Below are 22,504 nucleotides of genomic sequence, written 5' to 3' on the forward strand. Positions count from 1 at the left end.
GTATAAACACCATGAAACCACGCAGCCGTCATACTGCTCAGGAAGGAGATGCGTTCTGTGTCCTAAAGATGAACCTATTTTAGTGTGAAATGTGCAAATCAATCCCAGAACAGCAAAGGACCTTGTGAAGATGCTGGAGGAAACCGGTACAAAATTATCAATATCCACAGTAAAATGAGTCCTATATCGACATAACCTGAAGGCTGCTCAGCAAGGAAGAAGCCACTGCTCCAAAACCGCCATAAAAAAAGCCAGACTACGGTTTGCAACTGCACATGGGGACAAAGATTGTACTTTTTGGAGAAATGTCCTCTGGTCTGATGAAACAAAAATAGAACTGTTTGTCCATAATGAACATCGTTATGTTTGGAGGAAAAACGGGGAGGCTTGCAAGCCGAAGAACACCATCCCAACTGTGAAGCACGGGGTGGCATCATCATGTTGTGGGGGTGCTTTGCTGCAGGAGGGACTGGTGACTTTCAAACCAAATAGATGGCATCATGAGGAAATACAATTTTGTGGATATATTGAAGCAACATCTCAAGACATCAGTCAGGAAGTTAAAGCTTGGTCGCAAATGGGTCTTCCAAATGGACAATGACCCAAGCATACTTCCAAAGTTGTGGCAAAATGCTTAAGGACAACAAAAGTCAAGGTATTGGAGTGGCCATCACAAAGCCCTGACCTAAATCCTGTGTGAAAATTTTGTGGGCAGAACTGAAAAAGTGTGTGCGAGCAAGGAGGCCTACAAACCTGACTCAGTTACACCAGCTCTGTCAGGAGGAATGGGCCAAAATTCACCCAACTTATTGTGGGAGCTTGTGGAAGGCTACCCGAAACATTTGACCCAAGTCAAGCAATTTAAGGCAATGCTACCAAATAGTAATTGAGTGTATGTAAATTCTGACACACTGGGAATTGTGAAGAGAAATAAAAGCTGAATATATATAATTCTCTACTATTATTTCTTACATTTCACATTCTTAAAATAAAGTGGTGATCCTAACTGACCTAAGACAGGGACTTTTTACTCGGATTAAATGTCAGGAATTGTGAAAAACTGAGTTTAAATGTATTTGGCTAAGGTGTATGTAAACTTCCGACTTCAACTGTATCTCTAGCCGAAACAGACGGATTTTGATAGGATTTTTTTCTTATGTTAATTAGATTTCTGTGGTGCATGACCATTGTAGGCCAAGGGTTTCTGTCAAATAAATTATGAATATTTAAATATTTTATTTGGATGGACAAGGTGTGGTAGGGCAGGCCAGGCCCCCTAAGGCCCGCCCATAACGCCGGACTTGCATTGCCATGGTTATGAAGTGTACTGCACAAATGGAATGTAAATCACAGAAAATAGATGTTCTGGTGGAAGCTCCAGAGAAGTACTTGGGGTTACAAGATTTTACTGCAGAAGAGTAGCAATTTTTTCCATCTTTTTGTATCACAAATTGTAATGGACTCACACTCCACTCCAGCTGGTGGCGGTAATGCACATTTTTGGTTGCCAACCACAGAAGTAGAAAAGAACTGAATTGGGCTGGTTGTATGAACCATTGAGGTGTGATTGCAGCCAATGTAACCCAAATAGAGGACATAAGGCACAAACGGGAGTTGATATTCCGCCTGATACATAACAGCTGCGCCTTTCACATTAGTGAACACTTCAACGCTTGACTACACTGCGCAAACATTTAAAGAGGAATACAATCATCATCAACGCCGGCGTTAACTCTCATTCATCAGGGAGTTTTTTACTGGTGTTTCTTTACATTTACCCGTGATATTATATGCATGATGTCCGTACATTCACTGCGTAAAAGTGCAAGCTCCAGCTGCAGTAACATGGCACCAGCATCACTTCCCGTTACATCTTCATTTCTGCCTGCATCTCCGACGCATTGATGGAGGATGACGATTTGGAGTAGCTAGCGGGATAAATCATTAACATATTTGAAATGCCGGCATTCTCGTGTGCCTTTCCTGGCTGTCGCAGGGATCTCCTGGTAATAGTTTTAGTTGTGTTCGTGGGCATTGGATTACCTATTGAAGCCTCCGCCCCTGCATATCAATCGCATGGGACTGAAGGCTCATATTTAACTAATGTAACAAATACTAAAAAGGCATTTCCTGTACTTGCCGTAAATTACAAACACGTACGAAAGCCTTTTGAGATCGCGCTATGGATCCTCCTCGCCTTATTGATGAAACTTGGTGAGTATCTGCCTTTGCTTTTGTCACGATGTTAACGTGATACATTGGGAATGCCCCCTGCTGCATTAATTGATATGGATTAATATGCCACAGTGTAAACCCCTCAACGTCACATTGCGTCTTGCATCATGACACTGCAGCTGTCTGCTCAGGGTGTATCATCATTTGATTGAACGCTTCAGACCCGTTCAGACAGGGACATTATTGAAATACTCTACAACTCGTCAATTCAGACAGGAATGTAATGTTATAAACATACTACAGTTCCTGCCAAGAAGTTTGGACACGGGAGTTAGTAGACTTGCCCACCCTGTTCCTAATCGCTAAATTGGTGGCAGAAGTGGGATGATACCATAAACGTACGATGGGCAGAACGTTCTCTGGTTCTTTATGGCACAGGATTGGGCTTGGAAGCCATACTATTACCAATAAGTAAAAGTTGCTGCAGCCATACCCATTGTTCCAGTCCCACTTTTGATCATGAGACACTGCATCTTACCATGGACTTTATAAGCAATTGTCCCTCTCACCAGTCACCACTAGAAATAGATGCAGAAGTTCCATAAAATTAGTGTAATGGAAGACTTGAGGATTAAACACTGCACGACTTGGCAAACATTTGAGTTGGAAATTCTGAGAGTGATGAGAGCAGTTGTTATCATGACCTGACAGAGTTAGAGGGATGTAGGGGGTCGCTAGGGGTGTAGCTAGTTCTGCATGTATTTCCTGTGACTGTACTTTCACTTTTAAAATAGGCTATTGTTTATCTCAGAAAAAGACACACACACTACACAAATATTTCATATTGTATTTCGTATACACATAACCCTGTGTCCCAAATGGCACCATATTCTCTATATAGGGAATAGGGTGCCATTTGGAACACACCCTATTAAGGGATCTTCCATGTACATGTTGTCAATTCGGAGTCAGCTTGCCGAGATAGTGATTGGCCGTGGGGCTTTCCCCTCCCTGTCTATCATTGGCCCAGCCCAATAAGTGAAGCTGATTTGGACTTATCTGCTGCAGCAGCAGCTCTCTTCTCAAGGCCAGCCTGCTCTTCTGTACTCTGTGATAACAGAAAGAGGAAAGGAGCTGGTGGGGGCTGATGCATAGAGTGGCACATACAGCAGTATACCAATTTCAAACAGTGTCCTAGTCCTGAAATATTTATACGGTAGTCATTGAGACTGTCTTGTCTCCCAATAGCCTTATGCTTCAGTTATTGTTATAATGAATGGCGTGTCTCTTGGTGGATACATACCGTTGATGTGTTTCAAGTTTTAATGTCACGCGCACAAGTACAGTGAAATGCCTTTCTTGCAAGAACTTCTTGTGAGTTATGTAGGGTTTTTGTGCTTCACGCCCTTGGCCCATCCCAGATGTAGTAAATTATAACATTCCAGGACTCAGACATACATTAGGCGGAGACCCTTGAGGTACTGGAGTGGTACTAGGGTTCTCCTGTTTGTATCCACTTGCCCTAAGAAATGTGTATCTGGGTTTAAGTTATCTGCAGTTGCAGCACCAGCATGGTTGACCTATGACTAGCAACTTGTGCAGAAGCATCCTGTGTGTTGCCTGAAATAGCGGTCTAAAAAAAGGCCTTTTTAATTTTTTATGAGAGCTTAGAATGTCAAACAGTGATGCACAACTAACTGATTAGAGCATTTCATTCATCCAATAATTAAGTGGTTATATGTTTACAAGGGCACAACTTTAGTTTTAGAAGTGGGGGGGACGTAAATGTATTATTTTTATATAATTTTATCCAGTCAGGTAAACACTCCAAACAGCCTACCCACCCGCTAGGGGGTGCACTTTCAGAATGTGGTGGGGGTGGGGGGGGGGGGGGGGGGGGGTTTAAGTTGCACCCCTGTATGTGTATACTGTAAACTTAAAATAACTACAGTGGGGCAAAAAAGTATTTAGTCAGCCACCAATTGTACAAGTTCTCCCACTTAAAAAGATGAGAGAGGCCTGTAATTTTCATCATAGGTACACTTCAACTATGACAGACAAAATGAGAGAAAAAAATTCTGAAAATCACATTGTAGGATTTTTAATGAATTTATTTGCAAATTATGGTGGAAAATAAGTATTTGGTCACCTACAAACAAGCAAGATTTCTGGCTCTCACGGACCTGTAACTTCTTCTTTAAGAGGCTCCTCTGTCCTCCACTCGTTACCTGTATTAATGGCACCTGTTTGAACTTGTTATCAGTATAAAAGACACCTGTCCACAACCTCAAACAGTCACACTCCAAACTCCACTTTGGCCAAGACCAAAGAGCTGTCAAAGGACACCAGAAACAAAATTGTAGACCTGCACCAGGCTGGGAAGACTGAATCTGCAATAGGTAAGCAGCTTGGTTTGAAGAAATCAACTGTGGGAGCAATTATTAGGAAATGGAAGACATACAAGACCACTGATAATCTCCCTCGATCTGGGGCTCCACGCAAGATCTCACCCCATGGGGTCAAAAGGATCACAAGAACGGTGAGCAAAAATCCCAGAACCACACGGGGGGACCTAGTGAATGACCTGCAGAGAGCTGGGACCAAAGTAACAAAGCCTACCATCAGTAACACACTACGCCGCCAGGGACTCAAATCCTGCAGTGCCAGACGTGGCCCCCTGCTAAAGCCAGTACATGTCCAGGCCCATCTGAAGTTTGCTAGAGAGCATTTGGATGATCCAGAAGAAGATTGGGAGAATGTCATATGATCAGATGAAACCAAAATAGAACTTTTTGGTAAAAACTCAACTCGTCGTGTTTGGAGGACAAAGAATGCTGAGTTGCATCCAAAGAACACCATACCTACTGTGAAGCATGGGGGTGGAAACATCATGCTTTGGGGCTGTTTTTCTGCAAAGGGACCAGGACGACTGATCCGTGTAAAGGAAAGAATGAATGGGGCCAAGTATCGTGAGATTTTGAGTGAAAACCTCCTTCCATCAGCAAGGGCATTGATGAAATGTGGCTGGGTCTTTCAGCATGACAATGATCCCAAACACACCGCCCGGGCAACGAAGGAGTGGCATCGTAAGAAGCATTTCAAGGTCCTGGAGTGGCCTAGCCAGTCTCCAGATCTCAACCCCATAGAAAATCTTTGGAGGGAGTTGAAAGTCCGTGTTGCCCAGCAACAGCCCCAAAACATCACTGCTCTAGAGGAGATCTGCATGGAGGAATGGGCCAAAATACCAGCAACAGTGTGTGAAAACCTTGTGAAGACTTACAGAAAACGTTTGACCTCTGTCATTGCCAACAAAGTATTGAGAAACTTTTGTTATTGACCAAATACTTATTTTCCACCATAATTTGCAAATAAATTCATTAAAAATCCTACAATGATATTTTCTGGATTTTTTTTTTTCTCATTTTGTCTGTCATAGTTGAAGTGTACCTATGATGAAAATTACAGGCCTCATCTTTTTAATTGGGAGAACTTGCACAATTGGTGGCTGACTAAATACTTTTTTGCCCCACTGTATATCCACTTCTACAGGCACAGTTTGTTTTATACAATGTATTGCACATCTGAAGACAATTGCAACAGAGGCTATATCAACATAGGGAGGAAATTGCACACATTCTTGCCTGGATACAGCAATGTCATAGTAATAAACCCACTGCCTTCTACTGACCTAGACCCGTATTCATAAAGAAAAAACTAAAAGATCTAGGATCAGCTTTGCCTTTTAGATCATAATGAATAGGATTACATAAACAGGGGGGACCTGATCCTAGATAAGCACTCCTACTCTGACACTTTATGAATACGGTCCTTGGTGTACGGCAGACATATGTCTCTATAATAACATTAACTACCTCGTCTCCCCATTTAGGTTTCCATCTGATCCCGCGTCTGTCTGGCGTGGTCCCAGAGAGCTGCCTGCTGATCGTGGTGGGGCTGCTAGTGGGGGGGCTCATCAAGGTGATCGGAGAAGAGCCCCCAGTACTGGACTCCCAGCTCTTCTTCCTGTGCCTCCTCCCTCCCATCATCCTTGATGCTGGCTACTTTCTGCCGATCCGGCCCTTCACAGAGAATGTGGGCACCATCTTGGTGTTTGCGGTGATAGGTAACTAAGCACTGACTGCTAAGCACTTTATCCCTCCAGTGCAATTTGTATACAGATGTATTTGCTACTTTCATATTATCATATTTATATCATATAGTTAAACTGCCACAAACACATTTCCTAGCCTAGTCCAGATCTGTTTGTGCTATAATTTCAAACTCCTTGTTATGCCATGGTTAGTGAACTACTACTACTACCCTTGTGAAAATTGTAATTTGTATAAAATAATTTAGCCTTTGCTGGTATTGATACCATGTAATGTCGCCTTAGTGAAATAAACCATTGTCCGTGTCCGAAATCTAGCTTGCCTACTACTTACTTAAACTGCATACTGTGTATACTAATCGTACTACATACTGTTTAGAACGTACTGTTTAAAAACGAATGCAGTCAGCAATAAATATCAACATACTAAGCTCCTCCTACTGAGAATGCCTCATCTAATGCGCAATTGCGTTGATTCCCGCCATTTGTTAATTTTGGTACGGCGTGTCCCCTCAGCTGATTATCAGCTGTTGTCAAACACACGTGGGTCTCGAAAGAACATTCTCTTCCTCAATATTGTGCAGCGAACTCTACGAGATAAAAAGCCTAAATGAGCTGGCATTTAAAGTATACTAAATGTTCAAAATTTCACATACTATAAAAGTATGTTTTTCCTTCATACCCAAAATGCCTACTATTTAGAACGCAAGTACAGGTATTAGGACACGGCCATTCTCTTTCTATCTCTTTCTAGGTACCCTGTGGAACACCTTCTTTATGGGGGGCTTGCTGTACGCCTTGTGTCAGATCGAGAGCGTCGGTCTGGGCGGAGTTGACCTGCTGGCCTGCCTGCTCTTCGGCTCCATCGTGTCGGCCGTGGACCCTGTGGCCGTGCTGGCTGTGTTTGAGGAGATCCATGTCAACGAGTTGGTTCACATCCTGGTGTTTGGGGAGTCCCTTCTCAATGATGCTGTCACAGTGGTGAGTGTTAAGGGCTTTCCAACCGAGGTGCATGAATTGAGTAGCAAACTGTGCTTCCAAGAGGAAATTCAGCAACTATTTATGGGCAGCGGATCGATAAAACCAGCGTGCTTCGGCCCTTCGCCTTCATCAGGGTCATTTGTCACAGTGGGGACAAATCAAATTAGAGGCCAAATTTTATTTGGGGTGATCCTGTTAGTTCACTCAGTTGCTGCATTTCTCTTTCTGTGTACAATGTTGGCTTGTTTCCATCAACTCAATTTAACATGACGGGAGCTGTTTTGTTACTTTATTCCAATGCCAGCTGTGTAAATGTAGTGTTCATTTCCAGACCCGTGGCTAACGCCACCAGCCACCCCGCTTAACAGGCAGCCAGTGTTCTCACAGCTGAGGAGAATGAGCATAATCCATTTTCTATTAACCATGATGGAGCACTTTCCTCTCTGCTAGCGGCTAACTGTAAGGTACACTATATATACAAAAGTATATGGACACCCCTTCAAATTTTGGGATTCTGCTATTTCAGCCACACCCGTTGTTGTCAGGTGTATAAAATCGAGCACACCGCCATGCAATCTCCATAGACAAACATTGGCAGTAGAATGATCTTACTGGTGAGCTCAGTGACTTTCAACGTGGCACCGTCATAGGATGCTACCTTTCCAACAAGTCAGTTTGTCAAATTTCTGCCCTGCTAGAGCTGCCCCGATCAATTGTAAGTGCTGTTATTGTGAAGTGAAAACGTCTAGGAGCAACAACGGCTCAGCTGCAAAGTGGTAGCCCACACAAGCTCACAGAACGGGACTGGCGAGTGCTGAAGCGCGTAGCGCATACAAATCATCTGTCCTTGGTTGCAACACTCATTACGAGTTCCAAACTGCCTCTAGAAACAATGTCAGCACATGAACTGTTCGTCGAGAGCTTCATGAAATGGGTTTCCATGGCCGAGCAGCTGCACACAAGCCTAAGATCACCATGTGCAATGCCTAGCATCGGCTAGAGGGGTGTAAAGCTCGACGCCATTCGATTCTGGAGCAGTGGAAACACGTTCTCTGGAGTGATGAATCACACTTCACCATCTGGCAGTCCGACGAACAAATCTGGGTTTGGTGGATGCCAGGAGAACGCTATCTGCCCAAATGCATAGTACTAACTGTAAAGTGCTTCCAACTTTGTGTCAACAGTTTGGGGAAGGCCCTTTCCTGTTTCAGCATGACAATGCCCCATGCACAAAGCGAGGTCCATACAGAAAATGGTTTGTTGAGATTGTTGTGGAAGAACTGGCCTGCACAGAGCCCTGACCTCAACCCCATTGGACATCTTTGGGATGAATTAGAACACCAACTGCGAGCCAGGCCTAATCGCCCAACATCAGTGCCCGACCTCACTAATGCTCTTGTAGCTGAATGGAAGCAAGTCCTCGCAGAAATGTTCCAACTTCTAGTGGAAAGCCTTCCCAGAAGAGTGGAGGCTGTTATAGCAGCAAAGGGGGGACCAACTCCATATTAATGCCCATGGTTTTGGAATGAGATGTTCAACGATCTATACTTTTGGTCATATAGTGTAGATGGCATTTGACTGTGGCTCACTCACTGGCTCACTGTATGCGTAAACATCTATTAATAGCAGTTTAGGTGCTTTTGGCAGGTATAGATATTACTCAGCCAAATGGCTCTGGCTATGCCAACCCGGACCACTGATTCAGCTATCACCCAAACAGAGGATGTTGGTTTAATGGAGCAGTAAAGCAATGGGAGGGTATTTACTGCCTGGCGGTGATAATGGCCTCAGTGTTCCAAAAGACTGAAGAGCTGAGAGGGGCTGATGCCAGCTAGGGTGCATCCCAAATGGCACCCTATTCCCTATATAGTGCAACCACTACTGGTCAAAAGTAGTTCACTATATACTACGAATAGGGCACCATTTGGGACTCGGCCCTAGTATCTGGAGCTTGTCTGATGGATACCATTTAGATAGTCCACATGTTGTTTACATATCATGTTACCATTCAACCAATAGGTAAAGTGAAGCAAATGGATAATGTGTCTCAGCATATAACACGGGTGTAGGGATATACTGGTGTAGTGGTTAGAGGATCCTTGGCTTGAAATCAAGTCTGATCAAGGCTAACGTGACGCAGAATCAAATCGACAACTATAACTAAATCTAGTTGATTGAATATTGCTATTTCCTGGACATATAGGTGGTGTCCCAAATGGCACCCTATCCAGTGTCCCAAATGGCACGCTATCCCCTATGTAGGGTGCCATTTGGGACTCGCACACAGATCTCTGCGAATTTCCACTGACCCCTCCTTCGTCCCTCCATGCAGGTTCTGTACAACCTGTTTGAGGAGTTCTCCAAAGTGGGGACGGTCACCGTATTGGATGTGTTCCTAGGCGTGGTGTGTTTCTTCGTGGTGTCCCTAGGAGGGGTCCTGGTGGGGGCCATCTACGGCTTCTTGGCAGCCTTCACCTCTCGTTTCACCTCTCACACCCGCGTCATCGAACCCCTTTTCGTCTTCCTTTACAGCTACATGGCCTACCTCTCCTCCGAGATGTTCCATCTCTCTGGTATCATGGCGTAAGTAGCTATTTGACAGAGAACAGATGTGTATTGATAAGGAGATGGGACACCATTCGGTTGGCTTCAGTATGTTACATGGAGCATTATGGTTAGTGTAGTACATCATGCTACAAGTTGAACTGACAAATGAACATGAAGTTACAATGAAAATGGTCTTGTACTACCTTCCGTAGTTTGATAGTATGTGGGGTTGTGATGCGGCCCTATGTGGAGGCCAACATATCCCACAAGTCCTACACCACCATCAAGTACTTCCTGAAGATGTGGAGCAGCGTGAGCGAGACGCTCATCTTCATTTTCCTGGGCGTGTCCACGGTGGCAGGGCCGCATGCCTGGAACTGGACCTTCGTCATCACCACCGTCATCCTCTGTCTGGTGTCACGAGTACTGGGTCAGTATTATGCTAAATGCTAATTCTTTAAAGATTTCCATAAAAGTTACAGTAAAACAGATGCAATAAAAATGTGGAATAAAATGTTCAAAATGTAAATACATTAACGTTAAAGTATAACTTTTTTTCATCTGTTTCATTTATACTTGGGGAAAAATGTATTTATTTTATCTGTCTGTGTATTACAGGTGTGATTGGCCTTACATTCATCATAAACAAATTCCGTATTGTCAAGTTGACCAAAAAGGACCAGTTCATTGTGGCCTACGGTGGCCTGCGAGGGGCCATAGCTTTCTCCCTGGGATACCTGCTGTCAAATAGACACCAAATGAGGAACTTGTTCCTGACAGCAATCATCACTGTCATTTTCTTTACTGTGTTTGTGCAGGTGAGGCAGACAATCTGAATGATGCTCTAAAGCAGTGCTTCCCAACACCTCCAGTAACCCCAACAGTACACTTTTTTTGTGAAAGTCACCCAGTAAAATACTACTTGAGTGAAAGTCTAAAAGTATTTGGGTCTAAATGTACTTAAGTATGAAAGGTAAATGTAATTTCTAAAATATACTTAAGTATCAAAGGTATAAGTGTAAATAATATACAATTCCTTATATTAAGCAAACCAGACGGCACAACAAAAATAGAAATTGTGAAGTACAGATATCCCCAAAAATGACTTAAATAGTACTTTTCTTTAAGTACTTTACACCACTGCTGTTGGAGGTACTGGAGTTGGGAAACACTGCCCTAAAGCGTAGGTGTCAAACTCATTCCATGTGGAGTCGAGTGTCTGGAGGTTTTTGATCATCCATTGTTCTTGATTGAGCAATTAAGGTTACTGATTAGTTAGGAACTTCCCACACCTGGGTGTTGAAATTCAAGGAAATAACATTTACATTTACATTTAAGTCATTTAGCAGACGCTCTTATCCAGAGCGACTTACAAATTGGTGCATTCACCTTATGATATCCAGTGGAACAACCACTTTACAATAGTGCGTCTAACTCTTTTAAGGGGGGGGGGTTAGAAGGATTACTTTATCCTATCCTAGGTATTCCTTAAAGAGGTGGGGTTTCAGGTGTCTCCGGAAGGTGGTGATTGACTCCGCTGACCTGGCGTCGTATGGAGTTTGTTCCACCATTGGGGTGCCAGAGCAGCGAACAGTTTTGACTGGGCTGAGCGGAACTGTACTTCCTCACGAGGTAGGAGGCGAGCAGGCCAGAGGTGGATGAACGCCAGTGCCCTTGTTTGGGTGTAGGGCCTGATCAGAGCCTGAAGGTACGGAGGTGCCGTTCCCCTCACAGCTCCGTAGCAAGCACCATGGTCTTGTAGCGGATGCGAGCTTCAACTGGAAGCCAGTGAGAGAGAGCGGGGGAGCGGGGGTGACGTGAGAGAACTTGGAAGGTTGAACACCAGACGGGCTGCGGCGTTCTGGATGAGTTGTAGGGGTTTAATGGCACAGGCAGGGAGCCCAGCCAACAGCGAGTTGCAGTAATCCAGACGGGAGATGACAAGTGCCTGGATTAGGACCTGCGCCGCTTCCTGTGTGAGGCAGGGTCGTACTCTGCGAATGTTGTAGAGCATGAACCTACAGGACCGGGTCACCGCCTTGATGTTAGTTGAGAACGACAGGTGTGTATCCAGGATCACGCCAAGGTTCTTAGCACTCTGGGAGGGGACACAATGGAGTTGTCAACCGTGATGGCGAGATCATGGAACGGGCAGTCCTTCCCCGGGAGGAAGAGCAGCTCCGTCTTGCCGAGGTTCAGCTTGAGGTGGTGATCCGTCATCCACACTGATATGTCTGCCAGACATGCAGAGATGCGATTCGGCACTGGTTATCAGAGGGGGGAAAGGAGAAGATTAATTGTGTGTCGTCTGCATAGCAATGATAGGAGAGACCATGTGGAGGATATGACAGAGCCAAGTGACTTGTGTTATAGCGAGAATAGGGAGAGGGCTAGAACAGAGCCCTGGGGGACACCAGTGGTGAGAGCACGTGGTGCGGAGACAGATTCTCGCCACGCCACCTGGTAGGAGCGACCTGTCAGGTAGGACGCAATCCAAGCGTCGCCGCGCCGGAGATGCCCAACTCGGAGAGGGTGGAGAGGAGGATCTGATGGTTCACAGTATCAAAGGCAGCCGATAGGTCTAGAAGGATGAGAGGAGAGAGATTAGCTTTAGCAGTGCGGAGCGCCTCCGTGACACAGAGAAGAGCAGTCTCAGTTGAATGACTAGTCTTGAAACCTGACTGATTTGATCAAGAAGGTCATTCTGAGAGAGATAGCAGGAGAGCTGGCCAAGGACGGCACGTTCAAGAATTTGAGAGAAAAGAAAGAAGGGATACTGGTCTGTAGTTGTTGACATCGGAGGATCGAGTGTAGGTTTTTTCAGAAGGGGTTGCAACTCTCGCTCTTTGAAGACGGAAGGGACGTAGCCAGCGGTCAAGGATGAGTTGATGAGCGATGTGAGGTAAGGAGAAGGTCTCCGGAAATGGTCTGGAGAAGAGAGGAGGGATAGGGTCAAGCGGGCAGGTTGTTGGGCGGCCGGCCGTCACAAGACGCGAGATTTCATCTGGAGAGAGAGGGAGAAAAGAGGTCAAAAAGCACAGGGTAGGGCAGTGTGAGCAGAACCAGCGGTGTCGTTTGACTTAGCAAACGAGGATCGGATGTCGTCGACCTTCTTTTCAAAATGGTTGACAAAGTCATCCGCAGAGAGGGAGGAGGGGGGAGGAGGGGGAGGAGGATTCAGGAGGGAGGAGAAGGTGGCAAAGAGCTTCCTAGGGTTAGAGGCAGATGCTTGGAATTTAGTGGTAGAAAGTGGCTTTAGCAGCAGAGACAGAAGAGGAGAATGTAGAGAGGAGGGAGTGAAAGGATGCCAGGTCCGCAGGGAGGCGAGTTTTCCTCCATTTCCGCTCGGCTGCCCGGAGCCCTGTTCTAACAAACAGAAATCAACAGATGTTTGCCCCTCCATGGAATGAGTTTTGACACCCCTGCTCTAAAGTTCAAACATTCCTTGACTCTGCTCCAAAATGTTACTGTAAATCTCTGAAAAAGTGAAACGGAACACTTTGACCTGCTTGTATAGACAAGGTTCACTTTACAACTAACTACTGCTTTTCTGGGTGTTTTCAGGGTATGACAATCAGGCCCTTGGTTGAGCTACTTGCTGTGAAGAAGAAGAAGGAGAGCAAACCTTCCATCAACGAGGAGATTCACACAGAGGTAATCTCGGAAACCCAGAACCAAAATGTTGCGTAACAGCATCACCTATTTATGTTACGTACAGTTGAAGTCGGAAGTTTACATACACCTTAGCCAAATACATTTAAACTCAGTTTTAAAAAATTCCTGACATTTAATTCTTGTAAAAATTCCCTGTCTTAGGTCAGTTAGGATCACCACTTTATTTTAGAATGTGAAATGTCAGAATAACAGTAGAGAGAATTATTTATTTCAGCTTTTATTTCTTTCATCACATTCCCAGTGGGTCAGAAGTTTACATACACTCAATTCGTTTTTGGTAGCATTGCCTTTAAATTGTTTAACTTGGGTCAAATGTTTTGTGTAGCCTTCCACAAGCTTCCCACAATAAGTTGGGTGAATTTTGGGCCATTCCTCCTGACAGAGCTGGTGTAACTGAGTCAGGTTTGTAGGCCTCCTTGTTCAAACACACTATTTCAGTTCTGCCCACAAATTTTCTACAGGGTTGAGGTCAGGACTTTGTGATGGCCACTCCAATACCTTCACTTTGTTGTCCTTAATCCATTTTTCCACAACTTTGGAAGTATGCTTGGGGTCATTGTCCATTTGGAAGACCCATTTGCGACCAAGCTTTAACTTCCTGACTGATGTCTTGAGATGTTGCTTCAATATATCCACATAATTTTCCTGCCTCATGATGCCATCTATTTTGTGAAGTGCACCAGTCCCTCCTGCAGCAAAGCACCCCCACAACATGATGCTGCCACACGTGCTTCACGGTTGGGATGGAGTTCTTCGGCTTGCAAGCCTCCCCCTTTGTCCTCCAAACATAACGATGTTCATTATGGCCAAACAGTTCTATTTTTGTTTCATCAGACCAGAGGACATTTCTCCAAAAAGTACGATCTTTGTCCGCATGTGCAGTTGCAAACTGTAGTCTGGCTTTTTTATGGCGGTTTTGGAGCAGTGGCTTCTTCCTTGCTGAGCAGCCTTTCAGCTTATGTCGATATAGGACTCGTTTCACTGTGGATATAGATACTTTTGTACCGGTTTCCTCCTGCATTTTCACAAGGTCCTTTGCTGTTGTTCTGGGATTATTTGCACTTTTCACACCAAAGTACGTTCATCTCTAGGAGACAGAACGCGTCTCCTTCCTGTGAGGTATGACAGCTGCGTGGTCCCATGGTGTTTATACTTGCGTACTATTGTTTGTACAGATGAACGTGGTACCTTCAGGCGTTTGGAAATTGCTCCCAAGGATGAACCAGATTTGTGGAGGTCTACAATTATTTTCTGAGGTCTTGGCTGATTTTTTTTGATTTTCCCACGATGTCAAGCAAAGAGGCACTGACTTTGAAGGTAGGCCTTGAAATACATCCACAGGTACACCTTCAATTGACTCAGGCTAATTAACATAATTTATCAGAAGTTTCTAAAGCCATGACATCATTTTCTGGAATTTTTCAAGCTGTTTGAAGTCAGTCAACTTAGTGTATGTAAACTTCTGACCCACTGGAATTGTGATACAGTGTGATACAGTCTTAACAATTTTTGGAAAAATTACTTGTCATGCACAAAGTAGATGTCCTATCCAACTTGCCAAAACTGTAGTTTGTTAACAAGAAATTTGTGGAGTGGTTGAAAACGAGTTTTAATGACTCCAACCTAAGTGGATGTACACTTCCGACTTCAACTGTACGTCTGTCCACAAGATATTACACACGGGTGACAAGCAGTATTATTATACTGTAGTATGGGTCCTTACATAGTACACTAAAGGTACTGCATGGTTAATCAGAGACTTTGTAAACACTCTTCATTTTCTCTCTTAGTTCCTGAACCATCTCCTCACAGGCGTTGAGGGTGTCTGTGGCCATTATGGGCATTATCACTGGAAGGAGAAGTATGGATCCCATGCCATTGTGAAATAAACATATTAAAAGGATTGATATCGTTTTGGAGCTGGAATAAAGCAGCCATTTTATTCTTCACACATCATGAACTCTCTTCCTCTTTATCTCCATATTTCTATCTATCTCTCTCTCTCCATCCATCTCCTATTCTTTCTGTTTTTCCCTCTTTCCATTCCTCTACTCTCCTCATATCAGGCTTAACCGCTTCAACAAGACCTACGTGAAGAGGTGGCTTATAGCGGGCGAGAACTTTAAGGAGCCTGAGTTGATCGCCTTCTACCGCAAGATGGAGCTGAAGCAGGCTATTATGATGGTGGAGAGTGGCCAGCTGCCCTCAGCTCTGCCCTCCACCATCTCCATGCAGTAAGTATTGCCTCCTATTTCTGTTTAAGATATACTTATTTTTTTCCCATGGAGTGCAACCTGTCCTTAGTACTTATCATCCGTGCAGTAAGAGTAAGGGCCCATTACTGTCCACATCCAGTCCTCTCCACCAGAGGCCACTGTTGGCTTAAGCTTAAATCATAGTCCACAGACGCTAGGACACGATAGTCCGGCGTCCCATTGTGACATAGCTACGCAGCTTTCAGACCATCATCTGCAGTGGACACACAGCCTGAATGCGCACCTCCCCACAATTCCCAACCAACGTGTCTCTGGTACACATCCTATATTCATTTGTGTTGACAGTTGAAGAAATAGCTTGAGCTGCACTGAGAATTTGAAAAGTATTGAAGCCAACAGTCCAATGTTCTAGAGCACTGCTGTGTGTACATGTACACATGTGGTACTCTGTTAGACCCTTAACCTAGTCCCAGATCTGTCAAGCGGTGTGACAATGACCAGGAGTTGGCAAGACCGTACAAACCGACCTGGAACTAGGCTATACTAACAAGTGGCCTGTCTGTTCCTGACTGGTGTGATGGCAATTTTGGTTATATCTTTAATCTGTGTCTCCCAAGGAACATCCAGCCCAGAGCGATTCCACGGGTCTCTAAGAAACGGGAGGAAGAGATCAGAAGGATCCTGAGGTCCAACCTGCAGAACAACAAGCAAAAAGTAAGTTACAATGAATGAATTTGGTTGAAATTGAATGTCTGAAGGGAAATTAGGTTTTCCACCTGAGGAAGACAGAAAAACAGAATATGCACACAGGCATACCCGCCATGCCTCTTACACTGAGTTAAAAATGTTTTGAGTAAAGTATGATGTCTCTTTATGTGCAGACAGAGCTCTGTTACAGTTTCTCTTAGATATTATCCCCGGGCACCAAGCAACACCATTTTCACATCCAGTTCCTTGTTTCCCCAGATGCGCAGCAGATCCTACAGCAGACACACTCTGTTTGACGCCGATGAGGAAGACAACGTGAGCGAGGTGCGCCTACGGAAGACGAAGATGGAGATGGAGAGGAGGGTCAGTGTGATGGAGAGGAGGGTAAGTGTGATGGAGAGGGAGGGTCAGTGTGATGGAGAGGGAGGGTCAGTGTTTGGAAAAGACCCCAGTCCAGTGTTCTTTCTTGACCACGGCTATGTCTCCAACCTTTCAGAGATTTTGCCTCATTGCAATAATGAAGCATATTTGTGACGTTGTAACAATATTGTTTCTGCAGATGAGCCACTACCTCACTGTTCCAGCTAACCGGGAGTCACCTAGGCCTGGGGTCAGGCGAGTCAGGTTTGAATCAGGTCTGTCAGTCTAACACACCTGGGTCGTATTCATCAGGGTACACCGCAGCACAATATTGTAGAATGAAAACAAGCATTTCTTATTGGACTGAGTTCAGATAGTACCTCCCTGTTTCGGACCATTTTCTTCTGTTTTGTGCCTTGTTGCTTCTGTCCGTCACTGAAACGGTTATAATTCCTAAAAAATGTGCCCCTGTATATATCCATATTATGTTGTCATATTCAATATGAACATAAATATGCAGTAAAAAGAGTTCAGATTTGTCACGTAAGTGTTGATAACAGACCTGGGATAACTAGTTGTAACTATGCTGTGTGGAAAGTAACTATTTTTTGAGGGAAACAAATAGTTACTTCAAATATACAGATCCCCAAAAATGACTACTTTTTAAAATGTACTTTAATACAGATCTGAGAAAGCAACTACTTTTTTGAAACTATAGAGCACACACAATCTCACAAGATGGCAATTTTGGGATATTTGTTTCCTTTGACACTGAATAGCCATATTTTGTTACTGTTAGCATTCTCAGTAACACTTAACATAAAACTGTTCTTGTGTATTAAAACTGTAATTACTTTTGTAGCAACATGTATTACCATGTTACATAATACTTTGGCAATTGCATTTTATTTGCATAGCAATGAGCTGAGTTTAACTACTGTACACAAGGAATAGTGTTTTACTTATTCCACTTATGTAATAACTTCATTATTGTGCAATTTCCAAAGTTCTATGTATCAACAATGTTGCTATTGTAATAATCAAAGTTACTACACATGTATAAGAAGTTGATGTCAAGTGTTACTCTACCTTATGTCTCACTCATTATGAACATATATTTGTTTGTCATTTTGGAGCTGAAAAATTGGTCTACTGTAATGTTGAGATGATTCGATGTCCCTCGTATTTAACTTTAGGCAATATTAAGATTCATATTTAAGAGCCCTCCAAACCATGTTTTATTGATCATATATTTAGACTATTTCAACTAACTGTTGTAGTTTTTTGGTTCTTAATCAAATATTTGGAAGCCACCTAATAAAGATTTTTAAATAGTGTGCGTATATTCAAATACCTTTTTATTATTTGGTTTTCTGAGATGTATTCAAAATACTTTCAAATGTTATTTGTTTTTCTGAAACCTGTATTTGAATATCAAAGAAACTAGTTGCCTTTTAGTTAAAACTATATTCGACTACCTTGAGTATTTGAAAAGTAGGTATTTTAAAATAAACTACAAAATACAACTATTTTCTGCCCAGCTCTGGTTGATAATACTTTCTTTCTTCAAGACAACCAGGTTTTCAGTGCTGACAGTGTCCCTACTGTCCACTTTGAGCAGCCTTCCCCTCCCAGCACACCTGACGCTGTCAGCCTAGAGGAGGAGGTACCCAAGAGGCCTAGCCTGAAAGCAGACATAGAAGGACCCAGGGGTAATGCGTCAGACAACCACCAGGGCGAGCTGGACTACCAGAGACTGGCACGCTGTCTAAGCGACCCCGGTCCCAATAAAGACAAGGAGGAGGACGATCCCTTCATGTCCTGTTAAAGAACATCTTTTAAACTATAGCGCTTCAAATGACGAGAATAATAGGATTCCACTRTTTCAGAAGCTCCTTAATTATCCTCTGGCACTTAATTGTATGAGATGGAGATTTGTCTATGGCAACAAGTATCTCATTTATTGAAGGACATTTCTAATTTATCTATGTGCCGTTATTGTTGTATTTCTCATGTTTGGGTCCTTGTTCTTTGGTATTTTTGATGTAAGATAATGTGAATAATTTGCCAAAGGTTCACATACCAATTTTTCTTGAACCATTTTTCAATATCATGAAATCATGTGTCAAGATTTGTTTGGTTTTCAGAGATTTTTTAAATGTTTTTGTTATGTAAAATCACAGCTTCCTTTTAGAGAGAGGAATGTAGGTGTTTGTCAGCACTTCTGTCTTAATATGTTTTTCACATGATAGTGCTTCTCATTCACTTTGTTTGGCATGAATAATAAATATGTTTTCTCAGGGACTGCATCACAGGGTAGCTGGCCAACTACCCTTAGCAGCCAGAAAACACACTCCTGGTAACTGTATATATACAAATGCAATTTCCAGTATGTCTTTTGACTGGATAAAAGCCTTTTCATTGGAAGCAAGTAGCAAAATAGATTCCATATCACACAAAGTAATCGCACTCATGCCTTGTCTCCACTGTATTTGGGTCTGAAGCTGTCAAAATCAATTTAGACTTCTAAGTGATTGTTTAAAAAAAGGTTGCCAAGTTGAATAATTTTTATAAAGACAATGCAGGCCTATTTGAAATGGGTTGAATTGTTAGCAGTTTGTACTGAGAGGTAAAACAAGCTTTACAGATAATATGCATCAGAAATTAAGATGACTTCATGACTGAGTTTAACAATAAAGTGCTTATAAAATAAAAATATTTTGTTGGACATTTTAATAGTGAGATTTGTGGTAAAATAATTAAGATTTACTGCCATCAGGGGTCAGTATGTAGCCGAAGCCTGAAATTGATGAGAGATGAGGGGGTGAGAGAGAAAGGGCCAGTTGCCAGGACCACAAATACAAATTCCATCTAGACACCGTTGCCCTAGAGCACACAAAAAAACTATACCTTGGCCTAAACATCAGCGTCAGAAGTAACTTCCACAAAGCTGTGAACATGTGCCATCAAAAAGAACATACATGACATATCAATTAGGATCTGGCTAAAAATACTTGGATCAGTTATAGAACTCATTGCCCTTCATGATTTGGCAGTCTGGGGTCTCACCAACCAAGAATTCACAAAATGGGACAAACACCAAATTGAGACTAAAATATCCTGTGTGTACAACGTAAAACACCAAATAAATGCATGCAGAGCAGGCCGAAACCCGCAAATTATTAAATTCCAGAAAAGAGCTGTTAAATTCTACAACCACCTAAAAGGAAGCGATTCCCAAACCTTCCATAACAAAGCCATCACCTACAGAGATGAACCTGGAGAAGAGCCCCCTAAGCAAGCTGGTCCTGGGGCTCCGTTCACAAACACACCCCACAGAGCCCCAGGACAGCAACACAATTAGACCCAAACAAATGAGAAAACAAAAAGATAATTACTTGACACATTGGAAATAATTTACCAAAAAACAGAGCAAACTAGAATGCTATTTGGCCCTAAACAGAGAGTACACAGTGGCAGAATACCTGACCACTGTGACTGACCCAAAATTAAGGAAAGCTTTGCCTATGTACAGATTCAGTGAGCATACTAGACACATATTTCCCCCATAAAAAGATTACACATACCCACAAAGAATTTGAAAACAAACCCAATTTTGATAAACTCCCATATCTATTGGGTGAAATACCACAGTGTGCCATCACAGCAGCAAGATATGTGACCTGTTGCCACAAGAAAAGGGCAACCAGTGAAGAACAAACACCATTGTAAATACAACCCATGTTTATTGATTTTCCCTTTTGTACTTTAACTATTTGCACATATGACATTTGAAATGTCTTTATTCTTTTGGAACTTTTGTGAGTGTAATGTTTCATTGTTTATTGTTTATTTCACTTTTGTTTATTATCTACTTCACTTGCTTTGGCAATGTTAACATATGTTTCCCATGCCAATAAAGAGATGGGGCATTAGACAAGGTTGCACTTTGAAGTGAAATTAAGAGTGTGTTAGTGAGAGAAAGACGGTGAGTAAGTAACATTTTATTGGCGGGCCCCACCCTCCCACCTTGCTAGCAAAACATTTGTGCAGCCCTCTTGACAGCAGAGAGAAGTTTAAGAGTTCATTTCCTGTAATTCTACATATTTTTCCAAAGGCATTAGAGAAAATGTTGTAGTTTTAAAGCAAGTTTGCTGCAATTCAACACTTTTTGCCATGGGGCAGAGAAGATTTTGCAATTGTATTACTATACTGAACAAAAATATAAATGCACCATGCAAAATTCATTGATTTTACTGAGTTACAGTTCATATGAGGAAATCAGTCAATTGAAATAAATTCATTAGGCCCTAATCTATTGATTTCCCATGATTGGGAATACAGATATGCATCTGTTGGTCACAGATACCTTAAAAAATGGGTCTCACAATGGGACCTCAGGATCTCGTCACGGTATTTTTGTGCATTGAAATTGCCATTGCTAAAATTCAATTGTGTTCGTTGTCCGTAGCTTATGCCTGCCATTACCATATCCCCACTGTCACCATGGGGGCACTCTGTTCACAAAGTTGACGTCAGCAAACTGCTCACCCACATGACGCCATACATGTGGTCTGCGGTTGTGAGGCCGGTTGGACGTACTGCCAAATTCTCCAAAACTATGTTGGAGGCGGCTTATGGTAGAGAAATGAACATAACATTTTCTGGCAACAGCTCTGGTGGACATTCCTGCAGTCAGCATGCCAATTGCATGCTTCCTCAAAACTTGAAACATATGTGGCGTTGTGTGACAAAACTGCACATTTTAGAGTGACCTTTTATTGTCCCCAGCACAAGCTGCACCTGTGTAATGATCATGCTGTTTAATCAGGTCCTTGATATGCCACACCTGTCAGCTGGATGGATTATCTTGGCAAAGGAGAAATGCTCACTAAAAGAAATATAAACAAATTTGTGCACAAAATGTGAGAGAAATAAGCTTTTTATGGAACATTTATGGGATCTTTTATTTCAACTCATGAAACATGGGACCAACACTTCACATGTTGTGTTTATATTGTTGTTCACTGTAACTTCATGCAATTCTACTCGTTTTGCCATGGGGTGGAGAGAAAGACTCATAGCTGTCATCACTGCTAAAGGTGCTTCTACAAAGTATTGACTCAGGGGTGTGAATACTTATGTAAATTAGATATTTCTGTATTTCATTTTCAATACATTTGCAAAAATGTCGAAAAACATGTTTTCACTTTGTCATTATGGGGTATTGTGTGTAGATGGGTGAAAAAAATCTAGATATTTGATTTCAGGCTGTAACAACAAAATGTGGAATAAGTCAAGGGGTATGAATACTTTCTGAAGGCACTGTATGCCCCCAATACAATTATGCAGTCTAATACAACTACAGTGGGATTTGAACTGTTTTTATACTGTTTCTCAAATTAATTGTGTGTATTTTTAAGTTATATAACATTCCATTGTTGTTTAGCATTCTCTAGTCCAAATATGGGGCCCAGCTGGGCTCCCCGCTTGTGCCATCAAATCCCTGCAACTTATCCAGAACGGTGCAGCCACCCTGGTCTTCAACCTTCCCAAGTTCTCCCATGTCAGCCCACTCCCCTGCACACTCCACTGGCTTCCAGTCAAAGCTTGCTTCCACTACAAGACCTTGGTGCTTGCCTATGGAGCAGCAAGAGGAACTGCCGCTCCCTACCTCCCTGCTCAAAACCCTACACCCCAACCCAAACACTCTGTTCTGCCACGTCTGGTTTCT

The 22,504-nt window shown here is 42.9% G+C and overlaps 1 protein-coding gene across 2 annotated transcripts; it reads left to right on the forward strand.

The window, feature by feature from the left end:
- Positions 1-1,572: 1,572 nt before the first annotated feature.
- On the forward strand, positions 1,573-19,237 carry slc9a1b (solute carrier family 9 member A1b). Of its 2 annotated transcripts, none has more exons than XM_023975261.2 (13): positions 1,573-2,214; positions 6,065-6,298; positions 7,038-7,264; positions 9,597-9,847; positions 10,024-10,241; positions 10,430-10,629; positions 13,376-13,465; positions 15,277-15,347; positions 15,553-15,720; positions 16,320-16,416; positions 16,669-16,794; positions 16,970-17,045; positions 18,342-19,237. In XM_023975261.2, the coding sequence occupies exons 1-13, from the start codon at positions 1,959-1,961 to the stop codon at positions 18,596-18,598; spliced, it is 2,271 nt and encodes a 756-aa protein (XP_023831029.1). In that variant the 5' UTR covers positions 1,573-1,958; the 3' UTR covers positions 18,599-19,237. The 2 variants fall into 2 exon arrangements, with proteins under 2 accessions (XP_023831029.1, XP_023831031.1); XM_023975263.2 differs by having other exon boundaries at positions 18,350-18,462.
- Positions 19,238-22,504: the final 3,267 nt, after the last annotated feature.

Source organism: Salvelinus sp. IW2-2015, linkage group LG30 (assembly GCF_002910315.2).
Source record: "Salvelinus sp. IW2-2015 linkage group LG30, ASM291031v2, whole genome shotgun sequence".
NCBI lineage: Eukaryota > Metazoa > Chordata > Actinopteri > Salmoniformes > Salmonidae > Salvelinus > Salvelinus sp. IW2-2015.